The sequence below is a fragment of the Lycium ferocissimum genome, chromosome 12, assembly GCF_029784015.1.
Source record: "Lycium ferocissimum isolate CSIRO_LF1 chromosome 12, AGI_CSIRO_Lferr_CH_V1, whole genome shotgun sequence".
Taxonomy (NCBI): domain Eukaryota; kingdom Viridiplantae; phylum Streptophyta; class Magnoliopsida; order Solanales; family Solanaceae; genus Lycium; species Lycium ferocissimum.
Genome location: NC_081353.1, coordinates 48,873,305 through 48,890,930, shown reverse-complemented (window position 1 = coordinate 48,890,930; position 17,626 = coordinate 48,873,305). Strand labels below are relative to the sequence as shown.

General features: G+C 33.9%; 1 protein-coding gene across 1 annotated transcript; it reads left to right on the top strand.

Annotated features, from left to right (window-relative positions):
- The first annotated feature begins 3,630 nt into the window (after positions 1-3,630).
- LOC132039868 (protein LURP-one-related 4-like) lies at positions 3,631-5,361 on the top strand. Its single transcript, XM_059430410.1, has 3 exons — positions 3,631-3,954; positions 4,861-5,082; positions 5,218-5,361. The coding sequence occupies exons 1-3, from the start codon at positions 3,706-3,708 to the stop codon at positions 5,350-5,352; spliced, it is 606 nt and encodes a 201-aa protein (XP_059286393.1). The 5' UTR covers positions 3,631-3,705; the 3' UTR covers positions 5,353-5,361.
- The last annotated feature ends 12,265 nt before the right edge of the window (positions 5,362-17,626 follow it).

The following is a 17,626-nucleotide window of genomic DNA, read 5'->3' as shown; positions in this document are numbered from 1 at the left end:
CTCATTACTTGGCATTTCATCTGCAACATTTTTTTTAAAGATGCACGCCTGTATGGAATATAAAAAATAAAATTTATTATATATATATATATATATATATATATATATATATATATATATCGGAATCTAAAATCAAAAGTAAAATAAGAATTTGCATTTACGTTGAAAAAGAGAGAGGCAAAGAATAGGATGTTAACCATACCTTAGTGTAGGTTACTCCGGTCTATAAAATTCCACATAAAATTTGTTCAACCGTGGTAAGCAATAGAAATTTAGCCCTCAAGGATTCCTTATTATCCTTTGTTCCATTGTTTGTATCACGGTAGGTCTAATCACAAGCAAGTTCTTTGATTTGATGATACCAATTTCGAACTCATTATAATCATATAAATAGCAATTTTCAATTTGTAGAGAAGAGACCAATAGAAGAGAAACGGGATAAACACTTGATATTGTATATTATGTAAAATAAAAAAAAGTTACATAAGATCACACTAAAACAATTGCAATGCACAATTACCTGTTAGCTAAATTCCATAAACAAATGTCTACAAAAAGACAAAAGGAAACAAAAATTCATAAACCGAAAATAATTAGCTATGTATGACGCTTTGACAGTAGCTTTTGCGTACCCAATTCCAAGCCAAAAAAAATAATTCTCGGTTAATTATGTTCTTTATACTGCATTGCATAAAGATGAACGTGGCTGAAAAAATGGGGTTAAGAGGAGTATCTTGCAACCGCTTCATCAGTTGTGGCTCATTTGGTGCAACTTTAATTGCTACCATTATTTTATAATAATTGCACCCGTTGTATTTTTGTATTATTTTTTTTATTGTGATCATAAGGAATTAAATATTCTCATACTTCATGGAGGTAATATGAAAATTGAGCAGTTCAAATAATTAACGCATATAACTTTTACTTCTGGGAAGGCTAAATGTAATTAGCAGTGACTCTTTGTGAACCGAAAGTTGATAGGTTTTATAAATTGAATAATTGAAAATGAGGAGAAAACTCACCAAAATACCAAAAAAAGGAGAAAAAAGATAAACGCTGCTATGAGAGAGACGCCACATAAGACGGGGCGTAAGACGCTACTTTATATTATATATAGATTGGCTCCACCGTTGAATTCAACATGCGTGCATGCATGCCACACGAGGACCTAACTAAAGGACAACCGTACGTAGTTTCTTCAACGGTGGCCTTTAAATAAACACGTGATTTCGATCTTTAGTAAGAATTAAGAAATTAACTCTAGGCTAAGGTGGATTTGTACCTAATTAATCTTGGTGATGAATCAGCAAAAATTATTGCAAGTGGACCGTCTAGCACAAATCTGTTAAAACTAGTGTGCATACATGATACGTCAACTAGCACTACATATAATATAGTCTTATCCGTGCTTACAAAATTTTCAGCTTTCTGTCTTACTATACAAGTCATGGCATACATACATTACGGACTGGATAATCTTTTCTATAGTTGCGATAACAGTAACGGCAGTTCGCAAAATGCCACGTTTAGTAATTCTGAGGAATATATAGTACAATCATGCACTTGTATTCTTTTCATTTTTCAAGGCCATAATTATGCTAATGTGATCAAGTTATTCCACATACTAATTAATTGCATTATTTTATTTTCTTAATACTGTAACTCATAGAAGATTACTAGCTTCCTCAATATATATAATGCATCCAGTAATATTGTGACAAAACAAGACTCCGGACGTTAATTTTCCATCTCTTTTTTGACGACTACATATGCCAAATACGTGCTTTGAGTACCTATAGGAAAACTTCAAGGCACCTATCTTGCTCAATTTCGTTGACTTAATGATATTATGTAAAATGAAAATCAAAATGGTTCTTGAAACATATATCAAATTTCAGAGATATATATGTTAGATTAATAAATACTCATCATCATTATCAAACCGAACTCGATCTAGCTATATATTCCCAATTGAGACATAGATCCCTCTTTGTAGTATAGCTTTTGCCTTTTAGTACATATAAAAAAATGAATGACATGTACAAACATTTTTTATATGCACATATGTTACTTATTTTCATAGCACAATAGCACCTCCCTCTTCCCCGCACAATAGTATAAATATAGTTGGTCACTATCAGTCCTAATTAAGCCTAATAATTCATCCTCAAGTGATAAGCATGCAAATGATGCAATCAATTAAATAATTAAACGATTATGTCAACTAAAATAATACTAAGTGATAATACTTCCCAATGACATCAACATAACCTTTTTTTTCATTTAGTTTGGCATGTGTTTATATGAAAGTCTTCTATTGCTTTCTCTTTTGAGTTAGAATATTTCGGTTAATTTTCCCTCCCTCCCTCTATAATTTATTTAAGAAAATCAAGGTAGGGCAGGTGGGACAACGAATGAACAAATTTCATAAAGAAATAGGAATTTTAACATAAAAAGGTACTTCTGATTTGTCATATTTTATTCAATCAGCTAGCCCTCATTGGTAAACTAAAAGAATATTTGCATGTTACGGAGAACGAAAATTATCCCAAAGGCCACCTTTGGCACAAAATATATTTTAAAAGAACTTTTATAGTAGTAGTTGTTTTAAAAAAATAAAGCTGTTCTTTTCTAAATCAAATAACGAAATCAAACTTTTTATCACCTTACCCATTGCCCTACATTTTGCAAGTAACGTACATATTTAAAATTTTCACCTAATTCCCAACCTATAATGTAATAGTTAAAAGATCTATCGTATAATTAATTCAGTTCATTTTATGTCATTATTTTCAAATTGTAGAATTATCATTTAATTTTTTTTATTTTTTCTTATTTTACGATGATATAAATTCATGTCAAGTGCGTTTGTTGATTTAAGGTTAATGTTGGATGTGAAAAAAAATTCCCATATTGATAGATGAAAAGAAAAGAAATTAAAGCTACCCAAATACAAGGTATAGGCATATATTTTTGAATGATGATATAAGACCTTTTCGGATAAAACATGAGGGCTCGACCCAAATCAGACAATATCACAAGTTATTATGAATTTCTTTGAGCTGACTTAGAACAACGGTTTAAGAGCCTATAGTTTGACAAACGAGCGTGGAGGTGTCAGAGATAAGCCATGAGACGATGTTCTATAGTTTTAGTAATATAGTCTTATTCAGTTGGAGTATTTAGCTATGGAGTGATTTTTCTGAAAAATTAAAACTTGGGTTCCATCCTCTCAATTGAATCTTGGTCATGGGCCCGCCACTTAGAAGTTCACACATTTCTATTTACGACAGCATTAAAAATTCTTTAGTTTTCCTTTCGTTATAATTTTCCAAGAGAAAAGAATGAAAAGAAAGTTCAATTCTTACTTTTTTTGGTAAGAGGTTCTCAACAACCTCCCCACTTGCATACATCACATACCAAATAGTGTAATCTCTACTTTATTATTTCTCATACAGACTGCCGCACAATATGGAAATAAAAGTGCAAAAAATGTGTTCCAAGTCAAAGTTTCAACTTTTTTTTATACTTTTGCTTCAAAGGATAATGTTTCTACTTTCATGTTGGTTTCTTCGGTTATCTTTTTGTATGGGCTTCTTTAACTTCAGCATATATTATATAAACCCCTTTTAATTTCTCTCATTCATTGTATACTTTGGTGGAAACAAGTCTTGAAAGCTCCTTAAATTATTAAGACTAATTTCTATGGCCAAAATTTATCCAGAAACACTAAATAACTCTTCTCCTTCTTCGTTTTCCTCTCCTTATATGATGTCCACAAGAGAAACGTTTACTATATGGATGAAATCCCTAGTGTTCCATGGCAATGGATGTACTGTATTTAATTCTAAAGGTGAAATTGTTTTTAGAGTTGACAACTACCAAGAAAAAAATAGCAATGAAGTCTTTCTCATGGATCTTTTTGGAAAAGTTCTCTTCTCCATTAAAAAAGAGGTAAGAATGAAAAACTTTAAGTTTATTTTTTTTGTTTCTCGCCGGGTATCCGATATACACGTGTTTTAGGTAACTATTAAACGGAGTCTGTTGAGTTCCCACATCGGTAGGGATGTGAATTTATGTCTCCTCATATTTGGTTTTCGGCAAGCCTTATCAACTCATGCACTATCTTTAAGGGTTGAGTTAAACTCGACGTCTAATTCTTACCATGGTATAGAGTCAAATTCATCTCAATTCATAATTTACCCAATGTGGGGCCCCCGTCTTATTCTTGCAAGCTCTAAGGGTCGTTTGGTAGCTGGTTAGGAGTAAATCCTGCATAAGTAATATTGTGTGTTTGGTAGCTAGTTATGAGGTGTGTTACTCATATATAAAATTAGTACGATAGTTGGTTTGCAATTTAGAAACCTGCATAACTAACTTATGTATAAGTTATGAGGGAATCTATGTATTGTTTTTTGCAGGGCAAAAGGTGAATAGCTAATAGGTGAATAACTATTAAACCTGCATAAAATAATAAATAAATTCCCTCACAACTAATCCATGTATCACTAATACCTGCATAACTTTAACTAGCTACCAAACGACCTCTAAAGGTCTAGTCCTAAACGGGTGAGGGTTGAATTCCCACATCTTTAGGGAGGTGAATTATTTGCATCTTATATGTACTTGGACAATCCTCACATCATTAGCAAGCTTTATTTTGAGGTTGAGTAATTAGCTCAAGATTCATTTCTTAACAGATTTGTGTCGCGAAATTTCATTTTGGGATAAAACTCTCCTAGCAAAAGCTCTACATTCTCAGGACTCTAATCTGAATTGAATTTATTTTTAATTTATTACTCTATTGTTGTGATATCCATAATATATGGAAATTGAACTTTGTTTTATGTTATTCCCCAGAAACTTAGACTTTTTGGTCGATGGAGTGGCTATTTAAGTGGTGGATTTAAAGGGAAACCATGGTTTCAAGTGAGAAGGAATTGGAAGTTTTCAAGAGGAGATGTTATCTGTAATGTAAATCTGGGGTGTGAAGAAATTGTAGGAAGCTGCTACAAGATTCAACAAACTGACAAAAAGTCATCATTTAGAGTCTCAAATAGTTCTGGTCAACTTGTTGCACAGGTTAGTCCTTTAGACTTCATCCATAGAATACCTTTTAAATTTAGAAAGTTCATTTCATTTTGAGTATGTATGATTAGTATTAAAAAGGATTGCACTAATTAACTTTTTTGTTTTATTTAATTTGGTGTATTACAGGTTAAACAAAAGCAGTCATCAAAAGGATTTGGCTTTGGTGATGATGTGCTAACTCTGGAAGTGGAACCTCATGTAGATTGCTCGTTTATTGTGGCTCTTGTGACAATATGCGGTTTAATTAAACGCAGATTATAATCCCTTAAAGATTAGTTCCTTCGGGAACATCTGATAAAATTGGAAAGACACAAGAGAAGAGACTTATGGCTAGATATTTAGCTGTTTTGACAATTTTGCCCCAGATGTATACACATTCATTTGTAATTTTAGTTTAGTTAATTAATTCATTTTTTTAATTTGCAGTTTACTCTCCCCGAACCCTAACCTATGTTTTCTTGTTTTCTCTCACATTACTATGATCACATCTGGGCTTGCTGATTAAAACTAGTTGACACGTATCAAGTGTAATTAAAAAAAAAAAAAATGAAGTGTTGAAATCGATATTATGAGCATTGATATGTTTGGATAAAAATATTGCATTTAATATGTATTGAATCAATTGGTACGTATATTTGGTGAAAAGGTATTGATAAGCCTTTTTTTTTAAATAACTGAAGTGCTCTTAAAGTTGCAAGACACTCTTATATAAAATTAAAGTTAAAGTATTTTACATGAAAAATGATGAAGGTGGAAATCAAGTGTAGAAGGAGTTAGCGATATTATTTTGGAAATATATATATGAGTAGCGATATTATATCTGTGTGTGTAGTTTGAGAATTACAAAAACATTAGTACACTAATAATAACTTGATCAGGCCAAAACGCATATAAACTAAAAGTCATATATAAGTTAATTTCAACTTTTGACTTTTGACTTTTGACTGATGTTGACTTATTATTGGTATATTTTAAATAATATACATTCTTACATAACATATTACATTCACATAGCCCTATTTTTAATTTATATCTGTATAGTCAATTTTTTTTTTGTTTTTTTGCAACAGTGTTTATACACACGATATACAATATTACACACTTATTATAGACAATGTATCGACCTTATAGTGTATAATCAGGGGCGCACCCACCCTGTTGAAAGAGGGTTCAGCTGAACCCGTAGTAAAAAATAGTAGTACTATTTTTCATGTGTGTGTTTGGCAGATAAAACAAAACATTGCACATATTATGTAAAATAAATGAACACACTGAAAATACTGGAAATTACAGCGCAGCGGTCGAAGTGGAGTTTTTCATAAGTGTTTTAGATGGAGTTTTTTTATTAATCGACTCCATCTCTGTTTGCGACATTACTTTTTTGATATACTTGTTTTCCATTACTTTACTTATGGTTTGTTATTATAATAATAAGATTAGTAATTCATATTTTATTTGTGAATCTAATAAGTTGACAATCTTTTATTTATTTATTGTGTTTCGTTAGCCTCATAGGTTGTTTTTGTTAAAAAAATGTTAGGTTACATTCGTTATTATTATTTTAATTTTGTGCTTTAAGTGATTAAATTTTATGATTAATTAAATATAATATTAAATTATAAATCTCATAATTGAATGCTTAAAGTAAAATATAAAAATTGAAGATGCACAATGACGGAAACTCAAATGAATTTTTAAACATGTTAGAATTTTAATGCGAAATTTTCTAAAGGATATTATATACATGATTTATTAAATTATTATGTATTTAGAGAATATATGCATTGTAAAACTATTTAAACTAATAATTCGATTTAAAAAGTTTATAACTTGTAAAATGCATTTTTCTATTTTTGAAAAGTGGTGTCATATTTTTGTCGCTTTGTTGTCTGTTAATAATATAGGCATAACCTCAAAACTATATTGGTTTAGACCACATTGTAAATCAAGTATGATTACTAGAATGGCAATCAGAAGCACAATTAGTGTCTTAACAATGCTTATTTATCGTGTCTAAGGTTACTGTTAATTAGTATCCACTATTGCCACAATTTTTTCGCTGATTGAACCCCCTTGTTCAAATTTCTAGGTCCGCTCCTGTGTATAATCATGTATAAGAGGTGTTTATACACACTTCTACACTATTATACAATAGTATACAAACTTATACAAAAATTAGACTTCGTCCCCTACCAACTTTAACCACAAAACTCGTAAGAACTTGCTTATAAGCTTTACCCTAATACGCCTTATGTTTCTCCATAATCTTGACCCCAAATTCTCTTAACGAGAGATTCTAACCCATCATCCAACGAGATCATATACAATTTATACCATTCTAAGATCGACTAATTTTATCTTGACCTATCATTACCTTCATTCAGTATGCACTACGAAACATACCGTCCACATACATGATGTGCCTAATAAAGGTGATTGAATCTAACTCAATGTACAAAATAACATAATTATCTCAAGTGTAAGAATCACATGCAAAACCTTATCCACATAATACGTTCTTATTGACAAGCTAGTGGGGTCTCTGTTGTGTTTTCTACATACCAGCTAATTCAGTTTCTACATACGAGCTAATTCAGTGAACTCTTTCAACGAGCACCAACATTATATTCTTGCTTTATATCACACACACACAAACACACAAAGTAAGTGGTAAACGCCAATACACCATACAGAGGCGGATTCAGGATTTGATGACTACGGGTGCCATCATTATAAAAAAGCTGCATTTTCCGATAGACGAAATTTATGGACGCGGTCAATCTACAATTTTGTTAAGATAACAGCCAAACACTATCCAAAAACCAATTAAATTGATTTTTTCATTTTCTTAATGAAACCGACTGAACTGAAGTCCGTTGGTTAATTTTTCTGCGCGAAATAACAATAAAAATTCTAATATTGTCTTCTTTTAAATTTAATTAACCAATGGAGGTGGAAATATTCAAGGGAATTCATTGGTTTTTTGTTCCGAGATGATAATTTTCGATAAATAATTATCTGTCGGTTTTTTCCCTTGGGAAAGGGCGTGTTCTTAGTAGTGCACTTCAGTAATGCAAACATACACTAGTTAATAAGATTGAATGAAGGTCTACATTCAGTCGGCTCAATCCATTTTGAATTAATTCGGTTGAATTTGATCCGTTGTGCATTAGTTTAGTTTAGTTTAAAACCTTTGGTGCATAAATGAAAACATGATCACCAAAGCGAATAGTTTTGTCCAAGTCGACTAATTTTCTCAATTTAAATGTTATCGAAATATGTGTAAAATATAAATAAGATGAAATTTTCAACAAGCAAATACACCCCTTCAATGTTCAATCTACATACAGCTAGATTAATATCATGTCTGTTAATATCATCACTCTGGAAATTAAGAAAAGAGTAACAATGGATAAATATAAAAATGATTAAAATTATATTTAAATAAGAATTTCAAGATCCAGAAAAGGAAAAAAAAAAAAAACAAATACGTACAAAATTTAATAGGATTGCGAAAGAGAAAAGAGCATAAAAAAAAAATTAAGAAAAAGAGTTTAAAGAAACGGGGAAAGGGAACACTAGGCTGGGCCACAAAGATAAATGGGGAAAAAAATGCTTCGGAGATCCTTGGACCAATTGCTTCAAAATTAGAAGCTCAGTCGTGGCACCAACAGTCAATTTGTGACTTCGGGTGTCACTCTGTATTTATTATATTATTTCTGTATAAAGTACCTGTGCATATACTAAATTTTGCCCAAGAGTCTAAGTGTCGAGCCACCCCCAATCCACTACATAGATCCGCCCCTGACACCATATATGTGAACCACGAGGACAACTAGGCTAAACACACAGAGATATCTAAAGTTGACACAATTTTTCATTTAGGCATCCAAATTTAGGATTGTTCCTATTGAGCACTTAAAATATCCGATATCTATTTGAATGAGGCATTTTTTGTTGAATTAGCCAAACTTACAAAGTGTGTACAATACACTCGACATGGCTAACGATAAATAAAATGAGGACATGTATCTTTTTGAGTAAAAAAATGAAAAACTATTTTAAAATCTATTTAATAAAAATAACATTATCAAAAAGAAAAAAAATTAATGTACACTCAATCAGAGGACACATTATTAACACAAAAAAATAGACACATTGAAAAAGTTCTGGAAATCAATAATTGTTCGTGGTGTTCTTCACCATCTTCATGTGTGTTCCTGTTCCAGCCACGATTTTAATCTAAAATTTCAATAGAAACTCCTCCATATTTATTATAACTTTAGCTAAAAATTCCCCACGAAGACCCGGATACAACCCCAACATTCATTTTTCAAAGTTTTACCAAATCAAGTAACTCATTTTAAACCTTGAAGCTTTCTGAAGATCCCATTAATGGTGTTTCGATTTCAAATTATTAGAAAAAATCATACAGAGCAAGGATAATGTAATTGTGTTCCTTAAAATAGCGGAAGATTAATTGTTGAATTTGCTACCAAAGCATCAACCAAGTTGAACTTTGAATCACTTGGAAACAAAGTATTATTTACCACAAACTAGATGTCTTTTGTGTGTATTGTGTGTGGAGAATTTAAGATTGTTGGAGAAAGGAGTTTTCGGAAGAACTTTAAAAAAATAGTGTTGTCCTCAATTGCACGTAATAATGTAGTGGTAGTTTTTCTTTAGGAGTTAAGAAAATAACTGCCCTAAGTAACTCCCTACATGTTTATCTCTTTTAAATGGGCCGGATCAGTCCACATGGGCGACCCACCCAAAATAAATAGCCAACATCTCCCACTTCGCACATGGTGGACTAGACCCAAGCCAACACCATGTTAGCAACACACACAATTCACACGACAAATAATTCGTGCGACCTACGAGCATCGAGAGCTATACAAGAGCTCTTTGTAGGAATCCAATCACATGCGGAAAGAATTCACTACTAACATGAGGATCCTATCACTCGCAATACCCGTACATCATCCGCTACACCAATAGCTAGTTATATGATCCCTCGTCCTCTAATGAGGTGAACTCGAGTTCATGTTTAACTTTATATCCACAATTACACTTGACACTCTTATGGTAAGTGCAATGGCCGGCCTATGAATACAAGTTAAATTAATAATATTAATTGTCTTCCCGTTCTACTCGAATCTATCTGTTTCAGATCAATAAGTTAAATTAATAATATTAATTGTCTTCCCTTTCTAGACATCGCTTTCCTAGACACGCATCACATTGCCGAATCACTCATGGCTATTAGTGACATGCTAAAGTAGCAACACTAATTGAAACTTCGAGAAACAGTCAAAGGTCAAAGGGTATTCCAATGAAAAAGTTAATGTAACTTTTCAGGGTCTCACACAATGAAGAAGCAGGGATCCATTCTTCCATTAACCCATTGGTCGCTAAGCACACGTGGTATGAAACACGTGCTACGGTGTTCTCACCTTATAGTGGCGCGTGTGTCTCATTCATTTACTTATTCAACACCGTACAAATCTTGATCTAGACACCTCCAAATGTCTAACCTGAGCTTCTCTCTTCCATGATCCTCAAATATATCTTCTTAGAGAAACTCATAGCTGGCTTACAAAACAAGTCATAACATGGTGGTGGAACTCATCTCTTCACCTTACTCAACGTAAGAGGAGATTGCTCGTGTGAGAAAGCCAATCTCGCGACTTGTTCGACACACTTTATCAATAAAATTACATCATCACATGCATATAAGATATGAACACAAATTCAAGAGTAAACATTGATGAAAATATTGTAACAGCCAAGTCATTTACAATACAGAAATGTAATAACATCCTACGCAAACCTAGAGCCATAACATGTTTCTCAAACAGGTCTCTAGATATCGCCTTTGTAAAAGGATCAGCTATCATTTCTCGCGTAGGTATGTATTGTAAAGTTACGTTTCCACTTGCTACTGTGTCTCTTACAAAGTTATACTTGATGTCAATGTGTTTAGTTTTATTGTTAGGATCCTTTGTGTATGAAATAGCCACTTGATTATGACAATGTAAAATCTTTAATCCTTGAGAATTCCTTGCTACGCCCAAATACTCAAAGAATCTTTTTAACCAAACAGCTTCTTGTACTGCAGATGCACAAGCCACAAACTCAGCTTCCATAGTTGAAAGAGCCGTGCAAGTTTGTTTCTTACCTTTCCATGAAATAGCACCGCCATTAAGTAAGAAAGTATAACCGGATGTCGATTTTCTATCGTTCCGGTCACCACCCCAATCAGCATCTGTATATCCTCTCAAGTGTAAATCATTTCCACTATAACATAGTGAATAATCACGGTGCCTCCTTTTAGGTATCGGAAGATCCTCTTCACAAATTTTCCAATGATCTCTTCCAGGATTGGACTGATGCCTACTAACCAGACCTACAGCATAACAAATGTCCGGACGAGTACACATCATAGCGTACATCAAGCTTCCGACAGCACTAGAATATGGAACTCGAGACATGTCTTCTTGTTATTTTTCAGTCTCTGGACATATTTCAAGGCTTAAAGTCTCACCTCTTGCTATAGAAGTATCCATGGGTTTGCAACTATTCATTCGAAAGCGTTCCAAAATTTTCTTTATATAAGTTTCTTGAGATAGACTCAAAGACTTCTTGGAACGATCTCTTTGGATCTTAACACCCAATATATAATCTGCTTCACCCATGTCTTTCATGTCAAATGACTTTGAAAGCCATGACTTGATAGTTTTCACATACTCCAAATTATTTTCGGCTAATAAAATATCATCCACGTAAAGGGAAAGAATTACAAACATTCCATTGGACTTCTTCACATAAATGCAATGGTCTTCATCGATCATGGTGAAATCATATGACATCACCTCTTTATGAAATCTCAAATACCACTGCCTTAAAGACTGCTTCAGGCCATCAATAGATCTTTTTAATTTGCAAACTTTCTTTTCTTTGCCTTTAACGATGAAACCTATAGGTTGTCCATGTAGATTTCCTCGTTTAGTTCTCTATTAAGAAAATCTATCTTCACGTACATTCGGTGTAACTCTAGATCCAGACATGCAACGATAGACAAAAGTAACCGAATTGAGGTAAACTTCACAACTGGGGAAAAAGTTTCTTCATAATCTATTCCAGCTTATTAAGTAAAACCTTTTGCGACCAATTGTGCCTTGTATCTTTCTATTGACCTATCCGCTTTACGTTTAACCTTGAGAACCCATTTGTTCCCAATAGCTCTACGCCCAGAAGGAAGGTCCACCAGATCCTAGACTTTGTTGGTTCTCATGGAATCCAATTCTTCTTTCATTGCTTTCATCCATTTATCTTTTCCCAACTTGCCAAAGCCTCGATCACGAATTAGGCAATCAATTTTGTGGGCGACACCAAGAAAATGTAATCTTCAATCTCATAAGATCGTTTAGGTACACTTTTTCGGTACTCTTTACGTTGTTGAAATTAGATTCCTCTAAAGGATTTTGGGATTCAAAACTCCCACTTGGATCAGGAACCGATCCTTGATCTATTTGACTATCAAACATGTCTGAAGACATTGTCTGATCATCTGAATTCAACATTTCGTAAAGAGGCTCTCCTTCCTTTATTTCGCCCTTTTTGGAAAATCATTTTCTAGAAATGTGACATCTCGTGATTCAATTTCGAATACTTCCATCTTCTAATGCACCAATGAACACATACCTTTAGAGTGTTCGAGTATCTTATAAAGATACATTTCTTTCCTTTTGGACTCGGTTTTCAAACTTATCAAAACGATCTTTTACATATGCAAAAGACAACCCCAAGGTCGTAGATCATTCAGTTCGGTTTATAAGCGGTCATAGCTCATAGGGAGGAAGTAACCGATTTAGAAGGCACTTTTATACAATATGTAGGCCGCGATCAACGCAAGAAAGAGATAGGTAAATTTGCTTGTGCCATCATTGACCTTGTCATGTCCAATAATGTTCTATTCCTCCTTTCGGCTACACCATTCTGTTGAGGTGTGTAAGGAGTAGTTAACTGTCTCGTAATGCCTTTTTCATTACATAATTCTTCAAACTATTTTGATAAATATTCACGGCCTCTATCGGTTCTTAAAGTCTTTGAGCCCGTTTGGATTGGCTTATAAGTTGGCTTATTGTTTTCAAATATAAAGTCATTTTGTGCTTAAAATAAGCTCAAAAAAATAATTGGACCCATTTAACTTAATTTATCTTTATATTGTTATCTAATTTTAAAAAAAATAATTCTCAACTTATTTTTTCATATATCTATAAGCCAATCCAAACGGGCTCTTTATACTTTTATCTAATTGATTCTCAACTTCATTCATATATCTTCTAAAGCATTAGAGTGCTTCAGATTTATGAGAAATCAAATAGACATAACCAAAGCGTGTGAAATCATCAATAAATCTAATGAAATACAAAGCACCAGACCTTGCCCTCACATTCACTGGACCACAGATATCAGAATGGATTAATTGCAATGGGGAATCTGCTCTTTTAGCCTTCCCAAATAGTTTACGCGTAATCTTTCTGGCAGGACAATTTTCACAAGTTGGCATTTCAATTTTGGAGAAAAGACCTAATTGCCCTTCCTTTGCTAATCTATTCATCCGGTCTTGCCCTATATGACCTAATCTTGCATGCCATGTAATAACATCAACTTCACTGTTACTAGAATAACATGTCATTACAGAACGGTCAACATAATAGTCATAAGTTGAAGGATTACAATCCAAAACGATAAAATCATCATAACGAAGTCCAAAACCATAAAAAACATTGTCTTGAGTAATTCTAACACCATTGCGACTAAACTTTAAATCGAAACCTAGATCTAGAAGAACAGACATAGATACTAAGTTACGTCGGATCTCTGGAGCATATAGGACGTCATGCAACATCAAAGTTCGGCCACCACGCAAGTCCATTTTGCAAGTGCCTATCCCTTTGACTTCAAGCTTTGCATTATTTCCTACATCTATCCACCTTGATCCAGGTGAGACTCGATGAAACTCCACAAACGCTTCTCGATCACGACTCATTTGCTCGGTGGCCCTCGAGTCTACAATCCACATAGGATAAGATTCAGTTAGTAAAACAGTGCTAGAAACATATGTAGCACTTAGAGATGCGTTTTGAAATGCTACCTTTTTCGGCTTGGGAAACTCTTGAGCAAAATGCCCTGGAACATGGCAGTTGTAGCATTTTATCTTACTCTTGTCTTTCTTCTTGAAAAAACATTTTCCTTCTCCGGTCTCCTTACCCTTTCCGTCATTTTTCCAATTCTTCTTGCGTTTGAATCCTGAAGACTTTGTGCCACTGGATTCTGCCACATAGGCATTAGGTACAATTTTAGTAGCACCAAGCCGCTCGTCTTCAAGCTCGACATAACGGGCAACATCAGAAAAAGTTTTGATGCCATCATTATGGGATAAGTTAACCTTCAAATGTTCCTAACTATTGGGAAGAGACCGGATCACTGCCTAAACCTGCTGCTCATCGGAGAGAACATGACCAACACTTTTAAGTTAAGCAATCATGTTAGACATCACCCTAAGGTGTTGCTTGACATTGTGATCATGACGCTTCTTGTAAGTGTCAAATTTGATAGTCAGCTGTCTAAGGCGGGTCACAGTGGTACCCCCATAAGTCTCTCGTAAGTGTGCCCACATAGCATGAGCAGTAGGGTATTCTTCACATTCGTGAATGAGATCATCAACAACAGAACTCACAATAACTCCACGTGCAGTAGAATCTTTCTTTTTTCACGCATTGTAAGTTTCCAAATCTCTTCTGTGTTGGGCAGTGTTACCCTCTTCTGGGTGAACCAAAACATGGTTAATACCTTCCTGAGCATCTTGCTCTTCCAGTACATACCACATTTTTCGACTCCAGATGTCGTAATTTTCACCGTTTAGTTTCTCACCCTTGTTTAAATCAGCAATGATGCTCTTAGATGTCATATCTGTTGATTGAGACAATTAAGCAAGTTTTTACTCATCAATATTTACCCTTAAAATAAAAGCATGTGATATACACATTTAAGCAAATCAATTTTCATAAAGGTTTCACATCTAGTATAAAATCGAAAGGTCACAAAAGTTTCCAATCATCATCTACAAACTAAATGTTTAACCAAAATTAAAATCATTTTTTAATGTGTATTTAATTATATTCGTGACTAGAATCACACAGATTCTTTTAGTCTTATCCCCTTACAACATTCTGTTAATGCATATCAATTAACAATAATTAAATAAATATTCATATGCATATACTAACAGAAAAAATAAACTAACATATGTTCATCAAGGAATTTACACAATTACAAGTCATATACTACTCGTCTATGGCTATCTCATTACGTGAGTGACGAGGATCGACAACACTTTCAGCCACATATTTAGCCAATTTATCTATGGGAGAAAGTCTAGAAAGCTGAGATTTAGGAACTATCAGACTCAATCTGGGTCTAGAACAAGTCTTTAGTAGCCAAGATTTCTTACTCTTAGTTGCTATTTCCTTTTCCTCCCACTTAGATTCAAGTTCCGTATAGTATACCCAAATGGGTGCATTTGGACTAAGCTTGTGATAAATATCAGCCAACTGACCCTTCCAATAATCTGGCAAAGATTGCTCCAATATTCCCAAGGCATCCCAACTCGAAACAATTTTAAAATGTTGACACATTATTTCCAACAATTTCCTCCCAAAAAGACGAAGGTAGCTTGGAATAGATGCAGATGGGTCCATTTTGATTTTTTAAAATTCTACAAATTTTCTTTTTTAAAATTCTACAAATTTTCTTTCTCCTTCGCTTCGCACAACTCTATCCTCCCTAAAGATATTTTGTATCATCATTGGAACATTCTTGATGACTTCAGGCTCAGAGTCTGAATCATTAATAGATATAGTCCTTCGACGACGCATTCTTCTACGTTGTCCTTTTGCTCGACTTTTACCACCACTCCCACTTGGAGCATTTCGAGCATGTCCCTGTCCAGCCATGTCTGAAATGCACTACTAAAAAAACTGAATTTTTCGACCTCAAAAAAGGTCAATTACCGACCTCATGAGGTTGGTTTTGGGCAAAAACCGACCTCAAAACCGACCTCAGTTGAAGGTCGGAAAAGAGTGGGTCGCAAAAAACCGACCTCATGAGGTCGATAATATTTTTTTAGTCGGCTATTATTTATATAAAGTACCGACCTCGTGAGGTCGGTAAATTATATTAATAATATAATGATATTAGTTTACCGGCCTCATGAGGTCGGTAAGTTATACGAATATATATATAATATATATATATTGTAAGAGATTTTTGTCGTCCTATTTTGCCAAAACCCGACCTCATGAGGTCGGTAATTTAGAATTTGTGGAAATATTTTGCAGAAAATCGACCTCATGAGGTCGGTAATTGACATATGTTTGCAGAAAACCGACCTCATGAGGTCGGTAATTTGCAATTCCCTGAAATTTTTTGCAGAAAACCGACCTCATGAGGTCGGTAATTTGCAATTTCTGGGAAAATTTTCCAGAAAACCGACCTTATGAGGTCGGTATGCAGAAAAAAAATTGTAGCACATAATCGTTATTATTCCGTGCCCCACGTGTCAAAATGAAAATAATTTTACTTTCAACTAAAACCAGCTCAAATAGCCGCCAACAATACACCAAGCTGCTATAAATACATAAAACAATAAGCTACTATTACAACACATATATTACAACCACCAAAACATCACATTCAATTCGAAACTACTTCAAAGTTGAATAAAAACGTCAATTAAACATTCACAAGAGACATTAATTAAGCTACTTCAACCTTCGCAAACATCAAAACAACATTAAACTACTTCAACATTTGTAAACATCCACAAAACATTAAACTAGTCTACACTAAGTTAGTCTACAACATATTAGACTACTTCACCCTCGCAAATCCACAAATCCACCACCACATTAACATTCAAACATGCCTTTGTGTGTTTGACACGTGAGTCCCATCATCATCCGCACCACTAGCTAAATCTGTTGAGAAACCTCTTTTTTTTTTTTTTCTTTTTTTTTTTTTTTTTGTTGTGTTCATCCCTGGAGAAAAGAGGCAATCACTGTTCATAAACAATGGGTGTCAACTGCGTGATCAATTTGAAGAAGATTTAGAGGACAACAAGGAACTAGTAATGTTGAAAAATTCAAAAAGGTTGTAGTTGCGATAATAATGCTCAAGTGGCGATTCAAGGTAATAAGCAAAGCAGAGAAATAATCGGTGGCAACGATTGGCCTTGGTGCATGGTGCGTGGCTACTATGCCAATGGTGATCAATGACAACAATGAACAACAATCGGTGGAGACAAGCAAATAGCGATTCAGAGGAGAGGCAAGCTGTAAGTGTTGCTCTTTGCAAGGAATTCAATAACTCCACTAATCGTGCACTTATGTTGTCAACAACAAACTGATCACTTTCATTAGTCAGGTCTAATCAAGAGGCCATAGTCAAATAAAACTCCAAACACATC

Excerpts from the sequence above, each read along its gene's own strand:
- LOC132039868 (XM_059430410.1), top strand. The coding sequence starts at position 3,706 with ATGGCCAAAATTTATCCAGAAACACTAAATAACTCTTCTCCTTCTTCG. Across the intron at positions 3,955-4,860 it reads TCTTCTCCATTAAAAAAGAG|AAACTTAGACTTTTTGGTCG; the intron begins GTAAGAATGAAA and ends GTTATTCCCCAG. Across the intron at positions 5,083-5,217 it reads CTGGTCAACTTGTTGCACAG|GTTAAACAAAAGCAGTCATC; the intron begins GTTAGTCCTTTA and ends GGTGTATTACAG.